The sequence below is a fragment of the Falco naumanni genome, chromosome 9 (assembly GCF_017639655.2).
Source record: "Falco naumanni isolate bFalNau1 chromosome 9, bFalNau1.pat, whole genome shotgun sequence".
Lineage (NCBI taxonomy): Eukaryota > Metazoa > Chordata > Aves > Falconiformes > Falconidae > Falco > Falco naumanni.
The window spans coordinates 37,563,983-37,583,346 of NC_054062.1; the positions used below are offsets into that span (position 1 = coordinate 37,563,983).

The 19,364-nt window shown below is 40.9% G+C and overlaps 1 protein-coding gene across 1 annotated transcript; it reads left to right on the forward strand.

The window, feature by feature from the left end:
- Window positions 1–446: 446 nt before the first annotated feature.
- TMEM26 (transmembrane protein 26) lies at window positions 447–18,002 on the forward strand. The gene is made up of 6 exons (XM_040607525.1): window positions 447–779; window positions 4,105–4,183; window positions 9,977–10,090; window positions 10,617–10,837; window positions 11,878–11,954; window positions 14,226–18,002. The coding sequence occupies exons 1-6, from the start codon at window positions 589–591 to the stop codon at window positions 14,630–14,632; spliced, it is 1,089 nt and encodes a 362-aa protein (XP_040463459.1). The 5' UTR covers window positions 447–588; the 3' UTR covers window positions 14,633–18,002.
- Window positions 18,003–19,364: the final 1,362 nt, after the last annotated feature.

Consider the following 19,364-nt stretch of genomic DNA (forward strand, 5'->3'; position numbering starts at 1 on the left):
GCAATGTTAAGCAAACAATTTTAAAAGCTCCCAAATATGAATTATACATTTCAGGGGGAGGCAGGAGGAAAGAAAGTTTTGCAGTCTGAGTAATGCAATGAAGCTTTTAGCAAAGAAGATGCAAGTTAACGATGCTTCTTAGATTTTGTCTCTTTGCTAGAAACCTACGAGTTGAGAGCAGCAAGGGGGGCTCAGCAGAGCGTGAGATAGAAACCTTCCCGGCGTTTAGTCCTTGAACGGAGGATGGAGAGGGGACGGAAGGAAACCCTTTGCACCCCTGCCTTAGTGTGCTTAGAGCTGTACTGAGCGCTACAACCCCCTGCAGCCTGGAATCGGGAGCTTTCTGGTTTGTGGGTTGGTTTTTTTTTTTTTTCCCTATCCTTTAAAAAGTTTTCAGGAAGTCTGGGGGAGGGGCAAAGCCGGTTCTTTTTTGTTATAATGGGCCCCTTTGTGGGGATGGAAGAGGAGAAGAGATCTGCCTGCCTGTGGTGAGCACGCTTCCCAGTGATTCCCAGGGTAACTTCCCAGGGCTCCTGAACAGCACAGGGCCCCTGCGGTGCGGGAAGAGGGGCGGGGGGCTGGTCCAGCATGGAGCTGATGGTGCTGCTCAATGCTCTGGTTACTCGCCTGCTCTTTGTGTTGCACTCTCTCATCGGGGTCTGGAGAGTGACTGCAGTGAAGAAAGAATCCAAGTACTGGCTACTGGCACTGCTCAATCTTCTCCTGTGCCTGGAAACAGGGCTCACCCTCAAGTTTAAGCAAGGCAGAGGCTACAAATGGTGAGCATATCCTGCCGGCTCCGATGGAGCCCCTCTTGCTTCTTTGCATGTACTTTGCTGGAGACGTGAGGCTGCCTTCTACGGCTGCTGCCCGAGAGCACTGCAGTCCTGGCTTTGTTTTTGCCAAGCTTTCAGGGGATAACGTTTTCCCCTCTGCTGCACCTGGGGGTGGAGGGTGGGGGTAGAAAACTGATAAAGCCCTGGCTAGTCCATTGCCAAGTTCAGAAGGCTTTCAGGAGGGGCAGTTTTGCAGCCGACTGCTTGGGAGCCACCGTCTGTATAGTTCTGTATGTGTATCCATATTAACAGCTGAAAAATACGGGAAATGTAGCTGCAGGCAAGAGATGCATGCTCTGGAGCTGCCTATCCCGAGGGCTGGGGAAGCAGGGGGCATGCACTCCCTCACCATATCTCTTGGCACCTCCTGAACAGCAAGGTGTTAGGGACTACACCTACGAGGCGCACAAGAGTGCTGAGGGGCCCACACGGGCTATTCCATACAGATGCCCTGCACCTCTTACCCCATCCTGCCATGCCCTGGTTTGCACCTCCTTCCCTGGGACTGCATTCCCCGTCCCTGCTACTTGCAATAGTGCTAATGCCATGCTAGGGCATGAACAAAACCTCAGTGAACAAATAAATGATGAGCAGCAACCTCTTTTGCAATACAGCAAGAACGGCTTATATATTTAGATTTGAGAGGCTATTCCAGAGGGGAACTTTCACGCATGAAAGGCTGACTGAGAAACGGGTAAAAAAGTTAGTCATAGCAGAGTTTGCCCAAGTACATGGGTTTCTACATGCATCAAAAGAATTGCTAGAGTCATCTACAGCTCATCAGCACTCAGTCAGCCAAAACAAACACTCTGTAAAAAGGAAGTGGTCATGTAACTAATTGTCAAGATTTCACTAGCACTTTTTATTTTTAAAAACTCAAACTGCAGGCAGGCCATGAGACAAATCCAGGACAGAAAAAGCCCTATAATATTTCAATGATCTTAAAGTCCTGCCCATTGCAACTGTGAAACTCATTATAACAGCAGCAGTGCTGTGTGACAGTTCACACAAGCATTCCATGCTCTAAATCTGAATGTAATAAAACTAGTGATGAAGTCCGAGACACAGGAAAATTTAACAACAGAGCTCCAAATACACAGTTATGAGACAGAGGCAGAGTGAGCAGACCAGATTCAACGGGGAGAGGAGGCAGCAGCAGAATCTTCATGAAGGAACACTTAGTATGGCAGCTTTTGGAAAATCCAAAGAAAAACAGACAGAGAAAGCAGATCCATTTTAGACAAATCCATGTACTAGAAAACTGGGCTAAATTTAGGTAGAAGGAACTTTTGAAAATGGATGTGGTCCAGCACTTTAAGCAATACAGTAAAGTATACTTCTGTGTAAGTACTGCAGACAAATGATCAGCATCTGTTTGCATCAGGATAACTTTCTGCTCTGGCAGAAAACACATTCAGAACAGACAGTATATCATCTGCATTTATAGAAACGCCACCATAGACAATCACTGATACAAGCAAAGGGCAGACTGTGCCACAGGACTCTCCCGACTCCAAGAGCTTCATACACTCTCCATTCATTATTGACAGAAGAGTGTTGCTTAGTACACCAGCACAAAAAATTAAACGGGACATGCAGAGAAAAAGTATTATTGTGGGCCTGGCCACATATTTCCTTTAGATTGCTCCTTCTGAAAGAAAGGCAGGGTTAAAGCCCCTGAAGTCTCCTGGCCTGACGTGCTATCATTAGCTCAGTATTGCTAACCTGCCAGCTGGATGGATTTTTCGTGTGCTCAAGTCCTACAGGAAATACTGTGAAATATGTTACTTCTCCCATTCAAATGAGAGGTGTGTTCTCTTCCAAAATAACCAGGGTAAAATCCTACAGAATAATTAACTTTTTTTTTTTTAAAAAAAAGCAAACAACAACAAAAAACCCACTACCAAAACAAACACACCCCCCCTCACTTCTGCAAAAAATCAAACCAACCAACTGCAGAAAAACCCCGAACAAAAAACAAAAAAACAAACCAAACCCCCAAACACAAACCAGGACTGTCTTATTTAGAGGGGATTGTTTGAAACATATCATAGCATTCAGCAAACCAGTCATCCCTGCTGAGCAGCAGGGTTTTTTTCTTTTCCTCAATACTTAGTCTCCACTGGAAACGTCATGATTACAAAATAAGTGTTCATTCAGGATAGGAACAAACAATAAATGCAACAATATTTGACCAAAATGTTGCTGCAGTTACATACATACGAGCAATTTAAACTCACTGCAGAATGTGACAGTGACAAGATAGAAGGAATCAAGGAAGTATTCTGAGTTTGACTCCACTGTCCTGTCCTGGGCCAGTATATATGTGATGATGCAAAGGCTGCTGTGAGCTCAGCAGCATTGCAGTGATGCTTACTCCATGCTACAGCAGAGCTAGATGAAACATTAGTGGCATCAGACCTCATTCCTAGTCCAAAAGGATTGGAATTGCCAAAAAAAACCCCAAAAAACCAAAACCCCCCCAAAAAACCCCAAACACCCACCCCAAATAAAATTGTCACATGTTTGATAAGGAAACATTGGCAACCCTCACAAGAATCAGTGCTTGCAGGAGGAGTAATGAAACTCTCTGGTACTTCTGAATAAACTCATCTCAAGAAGCTGAAGATAATAAAACTTCGCTGTCATAAGTTTCATATAAGACTTTCAGGGAAAGAATAACTAGAGACAGAAATCCTAGAGAATTATACAATTGTTAGCACAAATGGGGGAACAAGGCTAAGACCCAGTTTCATAAACCATTTCAGCTTGCCACTGAAAGACCTCCTACTGAAGAAATGCTGGTTTTAGGCAAACTAATGCCATTTCTACCTTTCCTATGTCAATGCACAGGATTCTGATCAACAACCTTTAGCCCAGCATCATTCAATGAAATGACTAAATGTATTAATTCACCCTTCATGAAATCAGAAAGAGCACGTAAGCTGGAGGCTTTTTATTTTTTTATTTTAACTACAGAGAACACTGATGGAACACAAACAGCAAAGTCCTTTGGTTAGTTCTTAAAAATAGATTTTAAATAACCTTCCTTATATGATCTTTGATGATGTACAAATAAACCTATGATTCATAATACTGACAGTATGAGGAATTTGGCAAGAATAGCAACTCTTATTTGCAGTTACCCTATTTCTTAGTATCCCACCTGGTAGGAGGGCACAAGATACATTTTAATGCAGATAATCATAGGATATATGGTATTTATGATGTGATATAACACCAAGCTATATTTTCTTTTCCTTTACAGGTTTTCACCAGCAATATTTTTATATCTGATTTGCACAGTACCATCACTATGGCTACTAGAAATTCATCATGGGACTCAGGTATTTATTATGAGGCAAGATGGACTAGTTTGAAATTGATGCATTATTTGATGGGTTGGATTTTGGCATGTGGACAGAAGCCTGCCAGGTCCTGTTCCAATTTTCTGTTTTTTTAGTGGTGGGTCTCCCAACCCAGCTACAGCTATACTATGACTACCATGCATTTCCTAAATATCAAATAATGAGCCTCATTCCTAGCTAAAAATTAGACCATTTATTTGTATTTGTCTGGGGAACAGAGGACTAGAAGTTCGAAAACCAGCATTTCACCCCCACATTACCAGCTTGAATCTTGCTCAGGATGGTGAGAGAATTTAATTGCTTTAGAGGTCTTTGTAAATGAAAGTATGAGTTTCACAGCACTTACAGGGAGATATCACAGCTCCAAGCAAGCCAAAATTGAGACAGGTATCCGTAGAAGAGGTCTTAAATTACTTCATGCTTGCTGCAACCTAGAAGAATACTCAGAATACCACAGGTAGCCTACATGGTAATTTGTCTGCCAATGTTCTTGCTTTGTTTGTGCTGTATAGTAATCTGGCAGGGGAGTGTCTGCCAGACTAAAACACATGGTAAAAATTTTAAAGGCAATCGGTCTTTTGGTGGATGGGGTCACTTAGGGCCAGGACAGAGCAAATGAGCCCAGCAGCTGGTGTTGAGTGAACCACCTCCTCATGCAGGCTCCTTTCAAGTCCCTATAGTACTTCCACGTAGTGAAAAGGGAATTTTGTCTGCCCCAGCTTTTGTACATATGTACTACCTTACATCCACAGCAGAAAAGGGCCCAATAGGAACAAGAGCAAAAAGTAACAGAAGAAAATACATAAATTAGACTAAGAAGACATAGTGCCTCATTTTCTCCTTTGAAACATTGTTAGAGCCCACAGAAGCATAATCAAATATTCAAAATTGTGTTTACACTGAAAATGCCTGAGGCTTTTTCTAAATACAGCAGCAGGAATTTATTGTCTTCTTGTTTTGCCAAATCTCCTTAAACAGTCACAGACAGGTAATGTGGATATTGAGAACATTTGTCATAGTTAGATCTGGTCCAAGACACAGGCTAATTCTGTAGTCAAAGGCAGCAGTTTATTTCCCAAAATGATGTTAGAACATGGCATACTTTGTTCTTATTGATATACTGCTACTCTGAATTAAAGAGGGAGTATATCAAGTTAACAGCTTAGTTTATACCTGGAGAGATAGGATAGAGAGTTCTCGAAACACACAACCTAATAGAATCAAAAACAATACCTCCAGAAGGGCAGCAGCCCTCCTAACAATTAATCTCAAACACAGCACCCAGGCTAGTACTACTCCCGATACTAAAATATTGCTAAGATTTTCCTTATTAAAATACTAACGGAAGGGGTAATTATGCAATTACTAGATCCACACATTTAACGTATACACCGTGAAAATGGTTTGTGGTCTTTTAAGGCAGTAGAACTTTGATCTCATGTCGAATCTTTCACAGGAAACCTTAACTGCTTGTGCTGGTGCTGTTATTTAAGGCACGTGCTGATGTGCAGTCTCTCTTCCTGAAGACAGAGGCAAATCTGCCTCTCCAAGTAACGCAGAACTGGACATAAGTAATACTACTCATATACCAACAGTGAAATACTGACTACATAGAAACTACTGCTTTGCAGTAAAGTATTTAGGGATGAAATACATGTTTGGGAGAGGCTATAAAGTAAATTGAGCTATACTGAGTGAAAAAATTGCTGTCTGCAAAACAGAGTGGCAAGAAGGTTAAAACTATTTAATTAAAACTCCCAAACATTATTTCTTAATATCATATAAGATCTCAGATAAACAAATACCTCCATTACCTTTTCAAATGCCTGGTGCATCACTGCACAAAAAGCAATAACTGACCACTTTTTGCCGGGTTTACCTGACTACCAGCACTGCAGTTGATGTAGGCTTCCCAGTCAGTAAAAGGTAGACACTTAGTAAACCTTATAACTATTCTTAACAACCTTTACTTGGACATTTTAAGGAAATAGTGAATATTAGCACCCATTCCCTCAGCCTCATTGGGAGGTGGGATTCTCTTACCAGCTAAAATTCTAGAACCTCTCTGTCCTAAAAGTGATCTTACATCTTTTACCATTTCTTCCCTCCCATATCTGTTATTTTCCTCAATTTGTAAAAACAGTTTATGCAATCTTTTCTCCCTGTTTTACATTTCAGCTTTCCAGCATAAGCAAAATGAAGCAGTCACGGTTGCTTTGAATTTCTGACATCACACACGTTGCCATAGCAACGGCGACACTGTTTCCAGCAAATGGCAGGGAGCAAGCAGGGTACCTGTTGCTTGGCAGAGGGCCGGCTCCAGGGAAGTGCTAGCATCTTCCACAATGTGCCCAGGCTGTCAGCCTCCATGCCTCTTAACAAGACAGAGGATGCTTTGCCCTGGTATTCAAGTGCCAATTTTACCATCTCAGTGCTGGACCCACTGTGAAAAGTTTTAGCTAACCTCATTTTTATTTGGGAATAATGGATCACAATAACATGCAGAGATAAATTTGCTGAATTAGTTCGATGCTTCAGGAGTTCCCCATGCACTGACAGTGAGCTCTCTGCAGGCTACACACTAGCACAACACTGTGTCAGGCAACAGAGTTTCTGTTTTGATTAGATGTTTTATAAATCAGAGGGATGAAAGCTTCATATCAGAAGAAACAAAGGAAGTAAACTGAACAAGAATTTATGCAAAATGTGTACAATTTCTTCCTGTTTTATTTCAGCACAGTAAAAAAAGAAAAAAAAAAAGTGTATTTGTTTAGCTATACACAAAGTCTCCATACCTAGGAACCTAGGAGTAACTGGGCTCTAGTAGTAAAGAGGTAAACCACGTTTGTCAACTGCCTGTGAAACTTAGTATTCACTTTTTCCTTGTCACATTCCCATTAAGTCACTGCACATACATAATTGGCTAGGCAAATACGCCTGGCACCACTAGTCCTATTTACATGCATATACATGATGAAAATAGAGGGTCTTCTGCAAACTTTCAAGTGAATCACCACCACAATCAGTATTCAATAAATATTCAGAGAGAAACAAACCAGAACAAGATATGAACGTACTTAAATTAAAAAACAGGAGCCTGCTTCAACAACTGGCTTTGCAGATGCAGTTTTCCATTTGCTGCCTGCATGCAGTCGAGGAGAGATGTGGACCCAGCCCTGAGGAGTGCCATTCAGTCAGAGTTCGTGGAGCTTTGCACTGAAATAGTAACCCCTGACTCAGCTGGGAGTACTTACAAAAATTACACATAGGGAACCTACGAAAGACACTGATAAAGTGAATTAATTTTCTTAAAGAAGTGCTCTCTGCACCTTTGTGCCACTAAAGTTTAAAAGAAAAAAAAAAAAGAAAAAGAAAAAAAAAAGAGCCTCCTTGCAAGCCACATGTAAGCTGTGGCATGCTTTCCTCCGCTTCCCTCCAGCGGTGGGAGTTGCTGACTCCTGTAGCTCCTCTGCCCTGCGCGTGGGTTGTGGGGAGCAGCCACAAGAGTTACCTGCTCTCTGCCGTTGGCATGGGGAGAGCGCGGCGCCCCACACCTTGCTGCCCACACAGTACAACTGCTACAGGCTCTTATTTCACTCCTGTCCTTCAGCCACCTGATTTACTTGCTGGGAGTTTCTCACAGTGTTTGGGAAGGGATTTCCGCTATCCTTGCGCATGCGGCAGATGTGGCAGGCTACCCTACGTGGGTCCTCCCTCAAATCTGGCAAATTCATCCCTGAGCAGCAGGGCTTTAAAAAAAAACAAACAAAAAATCCCCAAACACCGATGTGAAGTTTAATTCAAGTTCACAGCTCCCTTCCTCTTACCCCTGCTGGGTCAGGTAAGGGGCAGAGGAGGGAGCTGAAATGCAGACAATGACAATCCAAAGGCTGTCAGGGTGAATTAGCCTTCCTCCTCCAGCACAAGTTAGTAATCCCTTTGTCTACCCAAGCTATTTGTTACAAGGTAGATATTCACTTAATATTCTAGGGTGGTTACACCAGATATGCAATATTTTTAGGTCATGGTCTCCTCAGCCGACTGTGTCACACTGCCTGTTGCGGGGGTTATTCAGAAAGGCTGATTTGACCTTGGGGGCTGCTCTCCCCACACTTCAGACTTTTTCTACAGGCAACAGATAAAAAGGCTTCTCCAGAGCACCAGTTATATTTCATTTCCAAAACATCTTCTAAACAAGCTGTTCTGTTTCTCTTTGAAGGGCTAACACAGCGAGATTAGCCCCACAAGGCTGCAGCCAGACAGAGAACCAGCCCCTCCATCTCACTCTTTCCATGTCCAGATCTTTAGACTTCCCTCTTCCACATGGAAATATCATCTTCCCCCTATCTGTGAGTCAATCTTTCAATGCTCTCACACCTACTGTCCAAATTAGGGAAGCACTCAGTTGAGAGCCTTTACCACCAAATATAAAAGCAACAAGCACTGACCTTTTTCCCCAGATTTTTCAGACGGCAGGAATGTGCTCCATTTATCTATGACAAGGCCAGGCAAGAGGCAGCATTTACCCAGATACTCAGCAACATTATCAGAGACCAAGTAAAGTATCAAAGTAGAATCTGAAATTTGCTAGAATGTGACATTTGCTGGAAAATGTTGCCTTTATATTGGCAGGCATGATGCTGAACACAGCTACTCAGTATGCACTAGAACACACTCTGATTGTTGCAGAAAAATCACTCCCTGTGCAATAAAATGGTGGGGGGCCCAATGGAGAAATGCAAATCATCTGGTGTTCTCTGGCACAAATAGGACAGGATAAAAGTCTTTATTAACAGCATGGTTTGATTTTCTAATTATCCTTTTTTTATTACAAAGAAAAGGGATATTAAGGGATTGTTATGAAGATAGAATTTAGCACCATACCCCAGTTGCTCTAGGGGCAGCCTTGGGAGAGGAGGTAGAAGGGCAGGGGCAGTGCTGCAGACCTCAGACAGGACACAGTCCCACCACTGGTTTATTGCAGTTTAAATAACCATATGTATTAGCCAATATTTGATTTCCTAGAGCACTGGGTACTTGGAGAAAGTAAAAATACCTGTTTTTTTTCTACTCTGCAGGGCTGAGCAACAACACAGGCCCATTTTTCTTAATTATTCCTGAATCTCACCTCTCACATTATGAATTGCCTTGCAGAATAAGGCACAGCTGGGAGGGGGCAGAGAATACAACCCAAGCATCCTTCCCCAACTCTATTATTCCAGCCTTGAGGGAAATCATACAGAAGATTGAAACAATGGCATTTTTAGAGAACTTCTTCTGTACCGTAAAGATGAGAAGCAGATATTTTGAGAACAAGTTGAACATAGAGACTGACCATGAACATAAAACAGTAGATTGACCATGATAATTTTTTACCCTATTTTACTGTTTTAGGCAAAGAGAGATTATGTAGGAAACCCAGTAGCCTGTTCTGGAGAGCTGCAGGCAGATCAAACAGAAAGAATGCGGTCTTAACAGCACAAAGGTGTCAGCTACTCGGTCAACCTTTGTACTTACATCCTCTTCCACAGTACAACCCTACGCTTTCTCAGGAACCTACCAACACATCACTCCTATCTTCATGAGAGGAATTCCTCCCTTCTGAACAAGGGGGGAATTACATTCAGAGTAAGCATGTACCTTCGTAAACATCAACTGACTTTCACAAATGAACTCTCTGCAATTCAGTGAAACAGGACTCTTTCAACCACAGAGCGCATCTGCTCCCTGTGTGGGATGTTTATGCATGTGTGATGTTTTTGTTCACAACAGTACTGTGGTAATGAGCCTGGAGCAGTTCAGGTGAATGTCAGCAACCAAGACTTCAATGAATCCAGAGACAGCAGTCATGGAAGTGAGGGAACAGATCACCACATCATTCAAACGGTAGGACACCTTTTCCTAATCCTAGTAAAGTTCTTGTGATATTAGAGCAATTAGAGGGGACTGTTGTGTCTATTTGGGCAAGGTCCTCACACAGTGAGTAAAACTAAAAAAAAAATAATAAGAAAAGTTTCAAAAAACACATATTGTGAAAATGGCCTATGGTGTGCTGCATACTACTGTTGCTAGTACAAGTCTCTGGGTGAAGAGGAGACTCTCCCACCATCCTCTTCCAAATCTCAGCAACCACATTTGGAAAGTGTCTGGGTGATGGTTCTGCAAAAGATAATGCTCAGCTGAAAAATTACAACAGGAGTAGTAGTACATAGAGAAAGACTTGTTATTCGTTACCCAAAGTTTGTATTAATGTGCCTTTTTCAAATTATGCCTGCCACATAGGAATGATTTGCTCTAATACAAGGTGAAGGAGAACAAAAACAGGCTCAAGGGTGAATACAGTCTCTGAAGGTACCTATTAATATCAGTCTCCTGAACTTACAGTACGTTATTGTGGTTGCCTTTTAAACAGGCTAAAGTCCTTGTGAATCAGCTTTCCACAATCTGTGAGACTGTATGGACACTGGCCCTCCACCAGACTTTTCTGCTGCTACTCGTAGTTGGGAGATGGCTTCTCCCCATTGGAATGGAAATCACCCGGGATCAATTGTCTCAGCTGCTTCTCATGTTTGTGGGAACAGCAGCAGATATACTTGAATTTGCTAGTGAAACCTTGGACATCGAAGATGTTCGGTAAGAACTATTTGCTGACAGAAATAATTGCCATAATGCAATATATTTGTTTTGTTTGAAGATTTGTTTGTGCAATCTGTGGCATTCAGACTGGTGGAACTGCATTTCCCACAGGTAACAGAAGGCTACGTTCAAGGGCTCTGTTTTCCTACTCTCACCTTTCCCTCTCTAAAAGACCTAACAGTCCTATGAGCTTTTTTAGGGATTACTCGTCTGTTGCCAGTGGAGAAGCATGTCACATCCATCACAATAAAAGTGTACAAAGAGCCAAACAACTAGCGTAACTGCCACGCAGTGTCAGTTCTTATAGCTGCAAGAGTTGAAACACTGGATACACAGTAAGCCTCTCTCAGGTTAATGAATTGTTTCAGACTGGCAAGGAAGCAACTAGAGTTTGCTTTAGTGATTCATTATCCAAGTTGCTTCTTCGGTTATCTCATATGTACTTTCTTCATGATAGAATGACAAAGTGTTCAAAGATAAGAAGAAAGGGAATAGCATAGTCTGGTGTGCATTTTCAACATTGTGATCTCTCCCAGAGAAAGTAAGCTCATCTCCCCCTCTCAGCACTGAGAGATGAGCTGTGAACATCCCTCATAAAGAAGAGGAATCACAGAAGAGGTCTCTTACAGACATACTATTTTTTTAAAATATCAAATAAAAGGTTTTACAACAGGAAAAGAGGTCCTTCCCACTTGGCAGGGAAGCTTCAGGCTTGTAAGGAATGTGTAATCGCTACAAGGGTAAAGATATCTCCCCTTTGAGCCACAGAGTCTATTTCCATATGCTTATCATTGTAACATTAGCATCAGATATTTAATGTAATTACACAGCTGGAACTCATAGCCTGAACAGCAGAAACTCCATACCAAAAGTTTCCTCTATTTTCCTTAGTTTTACATCTCAGAGCGTGCAATTAATCAATCATTGTTTTGCTCAGCCACCCTTTTAAATGACATTCCAAATACTGCAGGAAACATTCTTGTTATCACATAAGGAAACTGCATCTTCATTGTTACCACTTTTTTCCCCTCCTATAGGAAGAATTATGCTCTCATAAATGCAATTCTTGCTGTATGGACCTGGAGTATGTTACAGTTTCCACTTGATCTTGCAGGTTAGTAGTTGCCCATAGACAAGAGAACAAATGTTTTTACTGGCATGTCTTGTGGCTGTGCACACACTACAGGGTATACCAAGGATTTCTGGTGGAAAGCAATATATATGACAATGATGATTTCTGAAGAAAGTTCATTGTGGTTTCTTTGGAAGAAACACTTGTTTCTGGCTAACCTCTGATCTCCCTGATAAAACTCTACTTCCAGAAAAAGAGGAAAGTGTAATATTACATTGGAGTATCTGCTCTAGCTGCCTGTTACTGCCTTAAACTTCACTATGTAAACTCTTGAGTTAGATTTGGTCTCAGATTATATTACGGCTGAAACCTGGGAAGGTTGTTAGACCTTATGGAGAGACAGGTGATTCTTAATCACAGGGAACAGCACAGCCAAGAGCACAGAAGATATTATCACAGGAGAAATTAACCTATTCACAAGGAACCTGAAGGACCATACAATGTTGGGACTATACACCAGTATCTTAAAGGCCCAACAGGCAGCCAAGTCAGGCAGAAAGGGCCTCTCTGTGTTCAAGAAGAATGAAAGCTGCCCAATCATCATCTGTTCCAACCATTTTGGCCTCCAGCCACTACAACTTTGCAATTCAACTATACCAGTCCAAAGATACGTTATCCTCATTAGCATCTGACTAGAATAATAAATGAATAAAATAACTACACACATATTATTCCAGGTTTTTTTCATTAGCCTTTTCTTCATGGACAACACTAGGCTTCATTTTCAACACTGAAATTAGGAAAATATTTCACTATTTCACCTCAAGAAGCTCACTTCCTGAAAAAAACTAATGCAACTACATTTCAGATTTATCACAGCTGTATTTTACCAGTATCAGAATTTTTTTTTCCTGTTAAAGATGCACACCACTCAGATCTAAAAAAAAAAATAAACAAACCAAAAACAAACCCACACCAAGAATCATCACCAACACACATACAATTATTTAAGTGCCATTTTAATTTCAGTGGTGGTTTTGTGTATTCACTTAATTTAAATGAAGTAACTTTTGTACTGGGCATTTTTTCTCTGGATATTGCTTTTCTGCCAATTTAATTACATTTACCAGTTAAAAATTAAATTATTGAACACACATTTCCCTTAAACTTACTATGGGTACAGTTTATTCTTGGTAGTTCTATTCAGTTGCACAGATATTTCATTTAAGCATCAGAATTTTTACTCATACATCAAACATGTAAACTAGAAAATTTTAGACACATTATTGGACTACAGCAATGCAGTTAGGGCAATTAAACAGCAATGGCACAAAACATATTAAAAAATTAGCTGCTGCTGAAGTTTTGCCTAGTGGATTCAGCAAATTTCTACAGTCTACAACTCATTTTCCACTTAAGTCCAGGTTCCCCCCCTTCCCCCCCTCCCGAGTTGACTCAAACAATAGAATTCTTTTGGTGAGCTGAAATGTTTGGCAGTTGTTACTGCATCACAAGCAGCTATGTTTTTTAAACTAATGAAATGCCACTGCCCGAGAGACAAGTTAGCTAAGCTACATGCATTTTCATAAGAAGCAGTCACATTTACCACACACAAACCCTCCTGATGATTCTTGAGACGCCACCCCACAAAAAGGCATTTAAATTAGCTCACCGCCACTATTATAACCAAGTGGAACACATCCATGCAAGTTCCCACAGTTGTATGCAATGTCATACCCAGCAGGCTAAGAACGAGTAACTGTGCTCAAGCCTTCCATGGCAAGCAGCAACCACAGTTTCTTCCAATCTGTAATGCCTGATACTGCCCCGCACTGACGTGACTTACCCTTACTATGACACATGAAAAAGACAACGGCTATCTGGTGAATCTATTAAATGCAAGGGCTTAGCCTGGAACAAACTGAAGTGCTACAGCTCAGGCTGTTCCCATTCAGTAGGGTAGCTTTTTTTCTTAAAGATACCTATTAGCCATGCATGTTGATTTAACAGAAAAACATCTGGGAAAGAGACCTGAAAGGTTAGGTGTTCTGCTTCTTGTTTTAGAAGTGTATAAATACCGATAGCTTTGTGGGATGGAAAAGGGTTTTTTTTGTCCTGTTCAGCGAACCATGTAAGTGCCTGCTTAACATGAGCTTGGTGTGTTTTGTTGAAACAGATCCCAGAAACCTGATACTCTTTATGTTGAATTGTTAACAGTTGAATGCATTTATAATCCAGGGTACCCTGCCCTTTAGGCCAACCCTGGCTTAATTTTAGAAAGTCATTTTACCACAACTGTTATTTTGTTTCCAGTACAGCATATTGGCTGCAAACCAACTGCATCAACTAAGCGGATCCCAAGCCTGCTGCTGTGCAGGTACAGTGCGGAACTGTGGAACATCGGAGTCAGCCTTTTCATACAGGACGGCCCCTTCTTCATCGTGCGTTCAATCCTGATGGGACATTTCAGAATATTCAATCAGATGCTGGTATTTTTTACAGCTAAGAATATTTTAGTTGTGACTCTACAATTGTATCGTCTGGCAGTGATAACGTTAGACTTCCGTGCTACTATTCTGCAGAAGAGCCGGAAAGGAGAAGTCACCTGTTGCCCGTGCAAGCCTTACGAAGCTAGTTCTCATGCTGCTGCTGACCAAGATACTGAAATGAAAGAATTTGTTGCCTTTCCTCCAAAAGAGGAATCCCAAGCTCTAGCATAAGATCAGTGAGCACAGCTACTGACTTGAAAAGTTGCGTTTCCCACAGTTTCTTCAGAAGAGCTTAGCCTGTTTTTATGATCAAACACACCCCGAGTGCCAAAGTCACTTCTTCCATCAAGAGATCAATAATTTCTTCTAATCGTAGGGGAAATTTCTGAGGCAAATTCATAGAAATGGGACTTTTTTTTTATCCATTTGTATGGTGGGTTTTGACTAGTTCCCTATTATATTATCCACAGGGATTTTGTAGCCATAGTTTGTAGTAGCCACAAAGGTTTGGCACACTAACAAAGTTGGTTATTATCTTTGGTGGCACTGTGCTAATGTATGTACTTGCATGTATTCAAATAGAAGGACAAGCCTCTCCATTATGGGAAGTACAGAAGCATTTAGCTCTAATTGAATGGTTGGGCCATAACATGAGTGTGATGAACAATACATTCACTGTGTATGGGAACAACTTCAGCAGTAACAACCGTGTAGGCATGCAAGTGAAGGGGAATGACAGATTTCTGCTGTTACTGCAAAATCTAAACATTGTTCATTCAAGAAATTAAGAAAAATTTCAGATGTCACCTCCTTGGCTAGATTCAGTTAAAAACTATGCAACAACATGAAACTGCATACACAAGACTGTCTCTTAGGACCTGCATGGTCTGAATAACCTTAAGCTTACAAATAAAAGTAATAATAATAAAAAATCCCAGCCCCATAGATCATTAGAAAATGCCTGTGATAAATGCAGTTGTATTCTACAGATGTGCTTGCCTTTCTATTTCTACCAGTTAGAACACAAAAAAGAAATGTCCCAAAATACTTGTAAAGTCTGTCAGTCTGCCCATCCCAAGTTTTACTGTGCTTGCAGTTGAGACAGGTTTTGAAAATGTCTCCATTTTATATTATTTTTATAAGTGGCCCAACTCAGGCATACAATCTAACTACAAGGAAAATGGCACTACTCAAGTTTGACAAGACAATCTAGACAAAGGATTCAGGCTTGTGTTTCACATTTCATAAAGCAGGACAAGATCCCATGAAATAACTTGAGCAATTGTCTGGTCTGTTGTGTGTCAAAGTTATCAATAACTATTAATTTACTATATTCACATTTGGAGTGAAGAACAGGGCCCAATTAATTTCTCCCCAAAACACACTTTAGTAAGACCATTGACTTTGTGAGGCTTAGCTTATAGAAGCTAAAAGTAAAATCAAGGGTTTTTTGAAAGTGTGCCTAAAAATTGTATTTCACAGAAAATGGCAGGTGCTTTTACAAATTTCTGCATCCATTTTAAAAGAGAGCAGAAAAACCTATAAAAAATAGCAAAGTGACCTAAGGTAATGTCCCTTATGAAAAATACCTAATTAAACCTTATTTTCTAAAGCCTCAGCTATCTAAATACAGAATGTGGTTTTGTGAATGAGTAAGTGTTTCTGCCACCACTGCAGCAGTCATGTGCTTATTTATCCATACCCTCATAAGCAATGACACGTTTATTCTTTGGAAGATGAGCCTGTTTAAAAATTCCAACCCCCAAGCATGTGAACCGATGTTTATACTTATGAGCTGTTACTGTTCTGTGCAGGATCAGGCCCTTACATTACAAAAGGATAAAAGCGCACAGCCATAAAGAAGGAAGTCTCATATACTTCATAGCCCTTTCTACCATTCATATTCTAGTAATAATGTGCAGCACATCCTACTCTTCTTATTTTAGGCCTTTTTCCAAGATAAATTTTAAAAATCCAGTCATCATTTGCCATGGCATTGTGAAGTAGACATATGGAGAGTGGAATACAACTTCATTTGGGATTTTAATTCAAATCTAGAGGTAAGAAAGCTAGAGCGCTGCTGCTGACAAGCTTCGCTGTCTAAAACCTTTCACACAAGGATGATTTTAGAATCGTTTGCTAGAACTGCAACACATCTCTTCCTGATGCAAGCCAGGACTACTCACATTCATTTCGAGTTTACCACTTGCTGATACAGTAATTATCCCGTTAAAAGGATCCTTACTAATTAATTGAGTATACTAAGCTTGCTAGAACAACATTCTAAATTCATCAGTACAAAAATTGCAGGATGTACTTGTTTAAACTTGCTGTCTATTTAAAGGCTTAGTTCAGCAACAAACTGCCTACGAGGCTCAGCCTGCAGCAAATGCAAGATCCCCTGGGGTCAGCGATACAGAGACTAGTTACAGCAGGAATATTTTACAGAGAACTATTATTTTCTGGTCTTCAGGCTGTCCCATTTTAAACAGTAGAGCTTCTAATCAGATTTACGGTGAGAAGAATTCACTCCAATGCTAGGTTGTTACAACTAGATCCCGTCCCTATTCACTCACAGACAAAATAGGCTAGATCCTCCCTCACGCTTACAATAGATTTGGACTTCCCTTTTCCTCCCCACTGTCAGGGGTGACAACAAACAGATTGCACTTAAAAATAAAAGAAAACCCAAGCAGACGAACAAGGCACTTAAATGGTGGGTAGCCTGTCTCCCCATCTGCGTGCAGAGAGGAATCATGTGTGCCAGGTAGCAGCAGGAACAACATGCAGTTCATTCTACTTCATCGAGAAGCCTGGAAATGGCAGTTAAGCAGTCTAGTAGCTTGTATGCTTGGTCACAGTAGCAAACCCCAGTTGTAAGCCCTCCTCACCTTCCTCTTGCAAATTTTTTGAGAGGAAGGGCTATGGCACTGTTTTTTTCCAGCAGGCTGTTTGAGTCAGCTGAATCAGCAGCTGAATGTGGAGAGCCAGTGTGTCATCCTGAAGCCTTCCAGAGCTTTACACCAGACAAGTGGTAGAGTGTGTTTTCTTGAAGATCTGCCAGCATCTGTGGTGTATCTAAAGAACAACTGATGTCATGCTTGCTATTCAGGAAAAGCTGCAGTAAACTTTCAGACAGGGAAAATTCAAGCCTTTGAAACAAAGATTTCAGAACATTTATCTTAACCAGTATTTGAGTCAAGAGAATTACATTACTAAATCTGTTCTGCAAATAGATATCTAACCATTTACTGTTATTTATTCTGGTTGTTTCTGCCTTGTCCTTTTAGATTATTCCATATTAAGCCTCTCTAAAATGTTTTACCACCTGTCTTTTCCTGAGCTAAAGTGTATTCCCCCTTTCCTACAGACATTGGCTCAAACAAGATAATAGCCCTGAATCTGAAAAAAACCTACAAGCCCCCCCCAGAACACCAACAACCATGGTTATATCGCATTCCTGTTGTTATTTGTACTGTACCGTGTTCTCTGGGATCATGTGGGAATGGAAGAAAATGTGCAATTACTTTTAAAAAACTCCAACTGTATTTTGCAAATAAAAGGCAGTTACCTCAGGCATAGCTGCCAATTTATTATGTGAGAGCTGACTGTTACATGTTCCCATTAATTACATCTTCCACATGCTGCCTTTCCTTTCCATCCTTCGTAAGTTAATTGCTTAGGCCAGATTCTGACTGCAGCCATTGCTTTGAAAGCCCACAGCAGCTGCAGTAAATTCCACTGTATTCTGGATAGATTGTTCTTTATACAGAACCTTTGCCTCCAAGTATGCAAGTCACAGCATAACCCCAGAGAGGATGTATTTAATTATCTGCATGCAGGATGCATTTTACAGATGCACACAAATACATATATGCATTTAGATACCCATACACACCTGGCAACGCCTAACATATACAGCTTTTATTTCTGTTGCGGTGTGTGAGATTACTGATGAAAACACTCTGCAGATGTCTGTAAAGCACTTACAGAAATACCTAAACATTAAACATCTTAAAGCTTATGGCTTCAAATACTAAACATACAAAACTCCCTGAACAGTATACTGATCTAATTTTTTTTTTTTTTCTGTAAGTTCCCTGGAATATAGTCTTTCCATGCAGGTTTCCTTAGTTGAATGAAACCTACCCAATCGTTATTTTCTTCTCAAAAATGAAGTTTATGAAATGAGCATTAAAACAGAACACTAGCATCTAAAACTGTACAAGGCTGTTTCTGTGGTTCAGTGTCAATAGAAAATAGACAAGTCTTGAAATCAGCAAGTTGGAGAGTTCTTGGCCCTCCAGTCTTCGTATTCAATTCTCTATCTTTTCCCACACTGTTCTATGAGGAAGGAAGTTTTTTCCTTCCTTATGAGTGAAAAGAAAACAGTCTATTCCTAATTTATAATGGTAAGGCAATAAAGAGGGGTCATAATGGCAGAAGTATGTTTACCCAACATTGATCATTGCACCAACAGGGAAATACAGCAATACAGACCTCTAACAAAAAAGATACTGATGACTGAGAAAGGCACACATGAGCTGTGTTCTGAAAAACTTCCTTGGCTTTTCAGAGTCAGCATGGAAAGAGCTCTTGTCAGCCAGCTCCATTCCAATGATCTCTGACAAGCTACTAATAGGGGAGTTCCAGTGACCCTGAGTTTGCCTTGAAGGTGACCTTAAAAAGCTCTATGCAAACTTTTCCTAATTTGGGTCTCTTTTCCCTTTAGATTGGGTTAAAGGAGCAGCAGGGAAAGTCATGTAAAAATATACACACACATCCCACTACTTGATCAACCTAAACTCTTACCTTATCCTCTATATACTGCTGTTATTTCCTCAGCTACATTTCTGGCTGCTTTCTGGGCCCACCTGCCAGATGCCAGCACACAGACACAAGATGCTGAACACTGAACTTCCCAATGCTGCCTGTGAAAGTCTTCACAAAAGCACACAAGAAT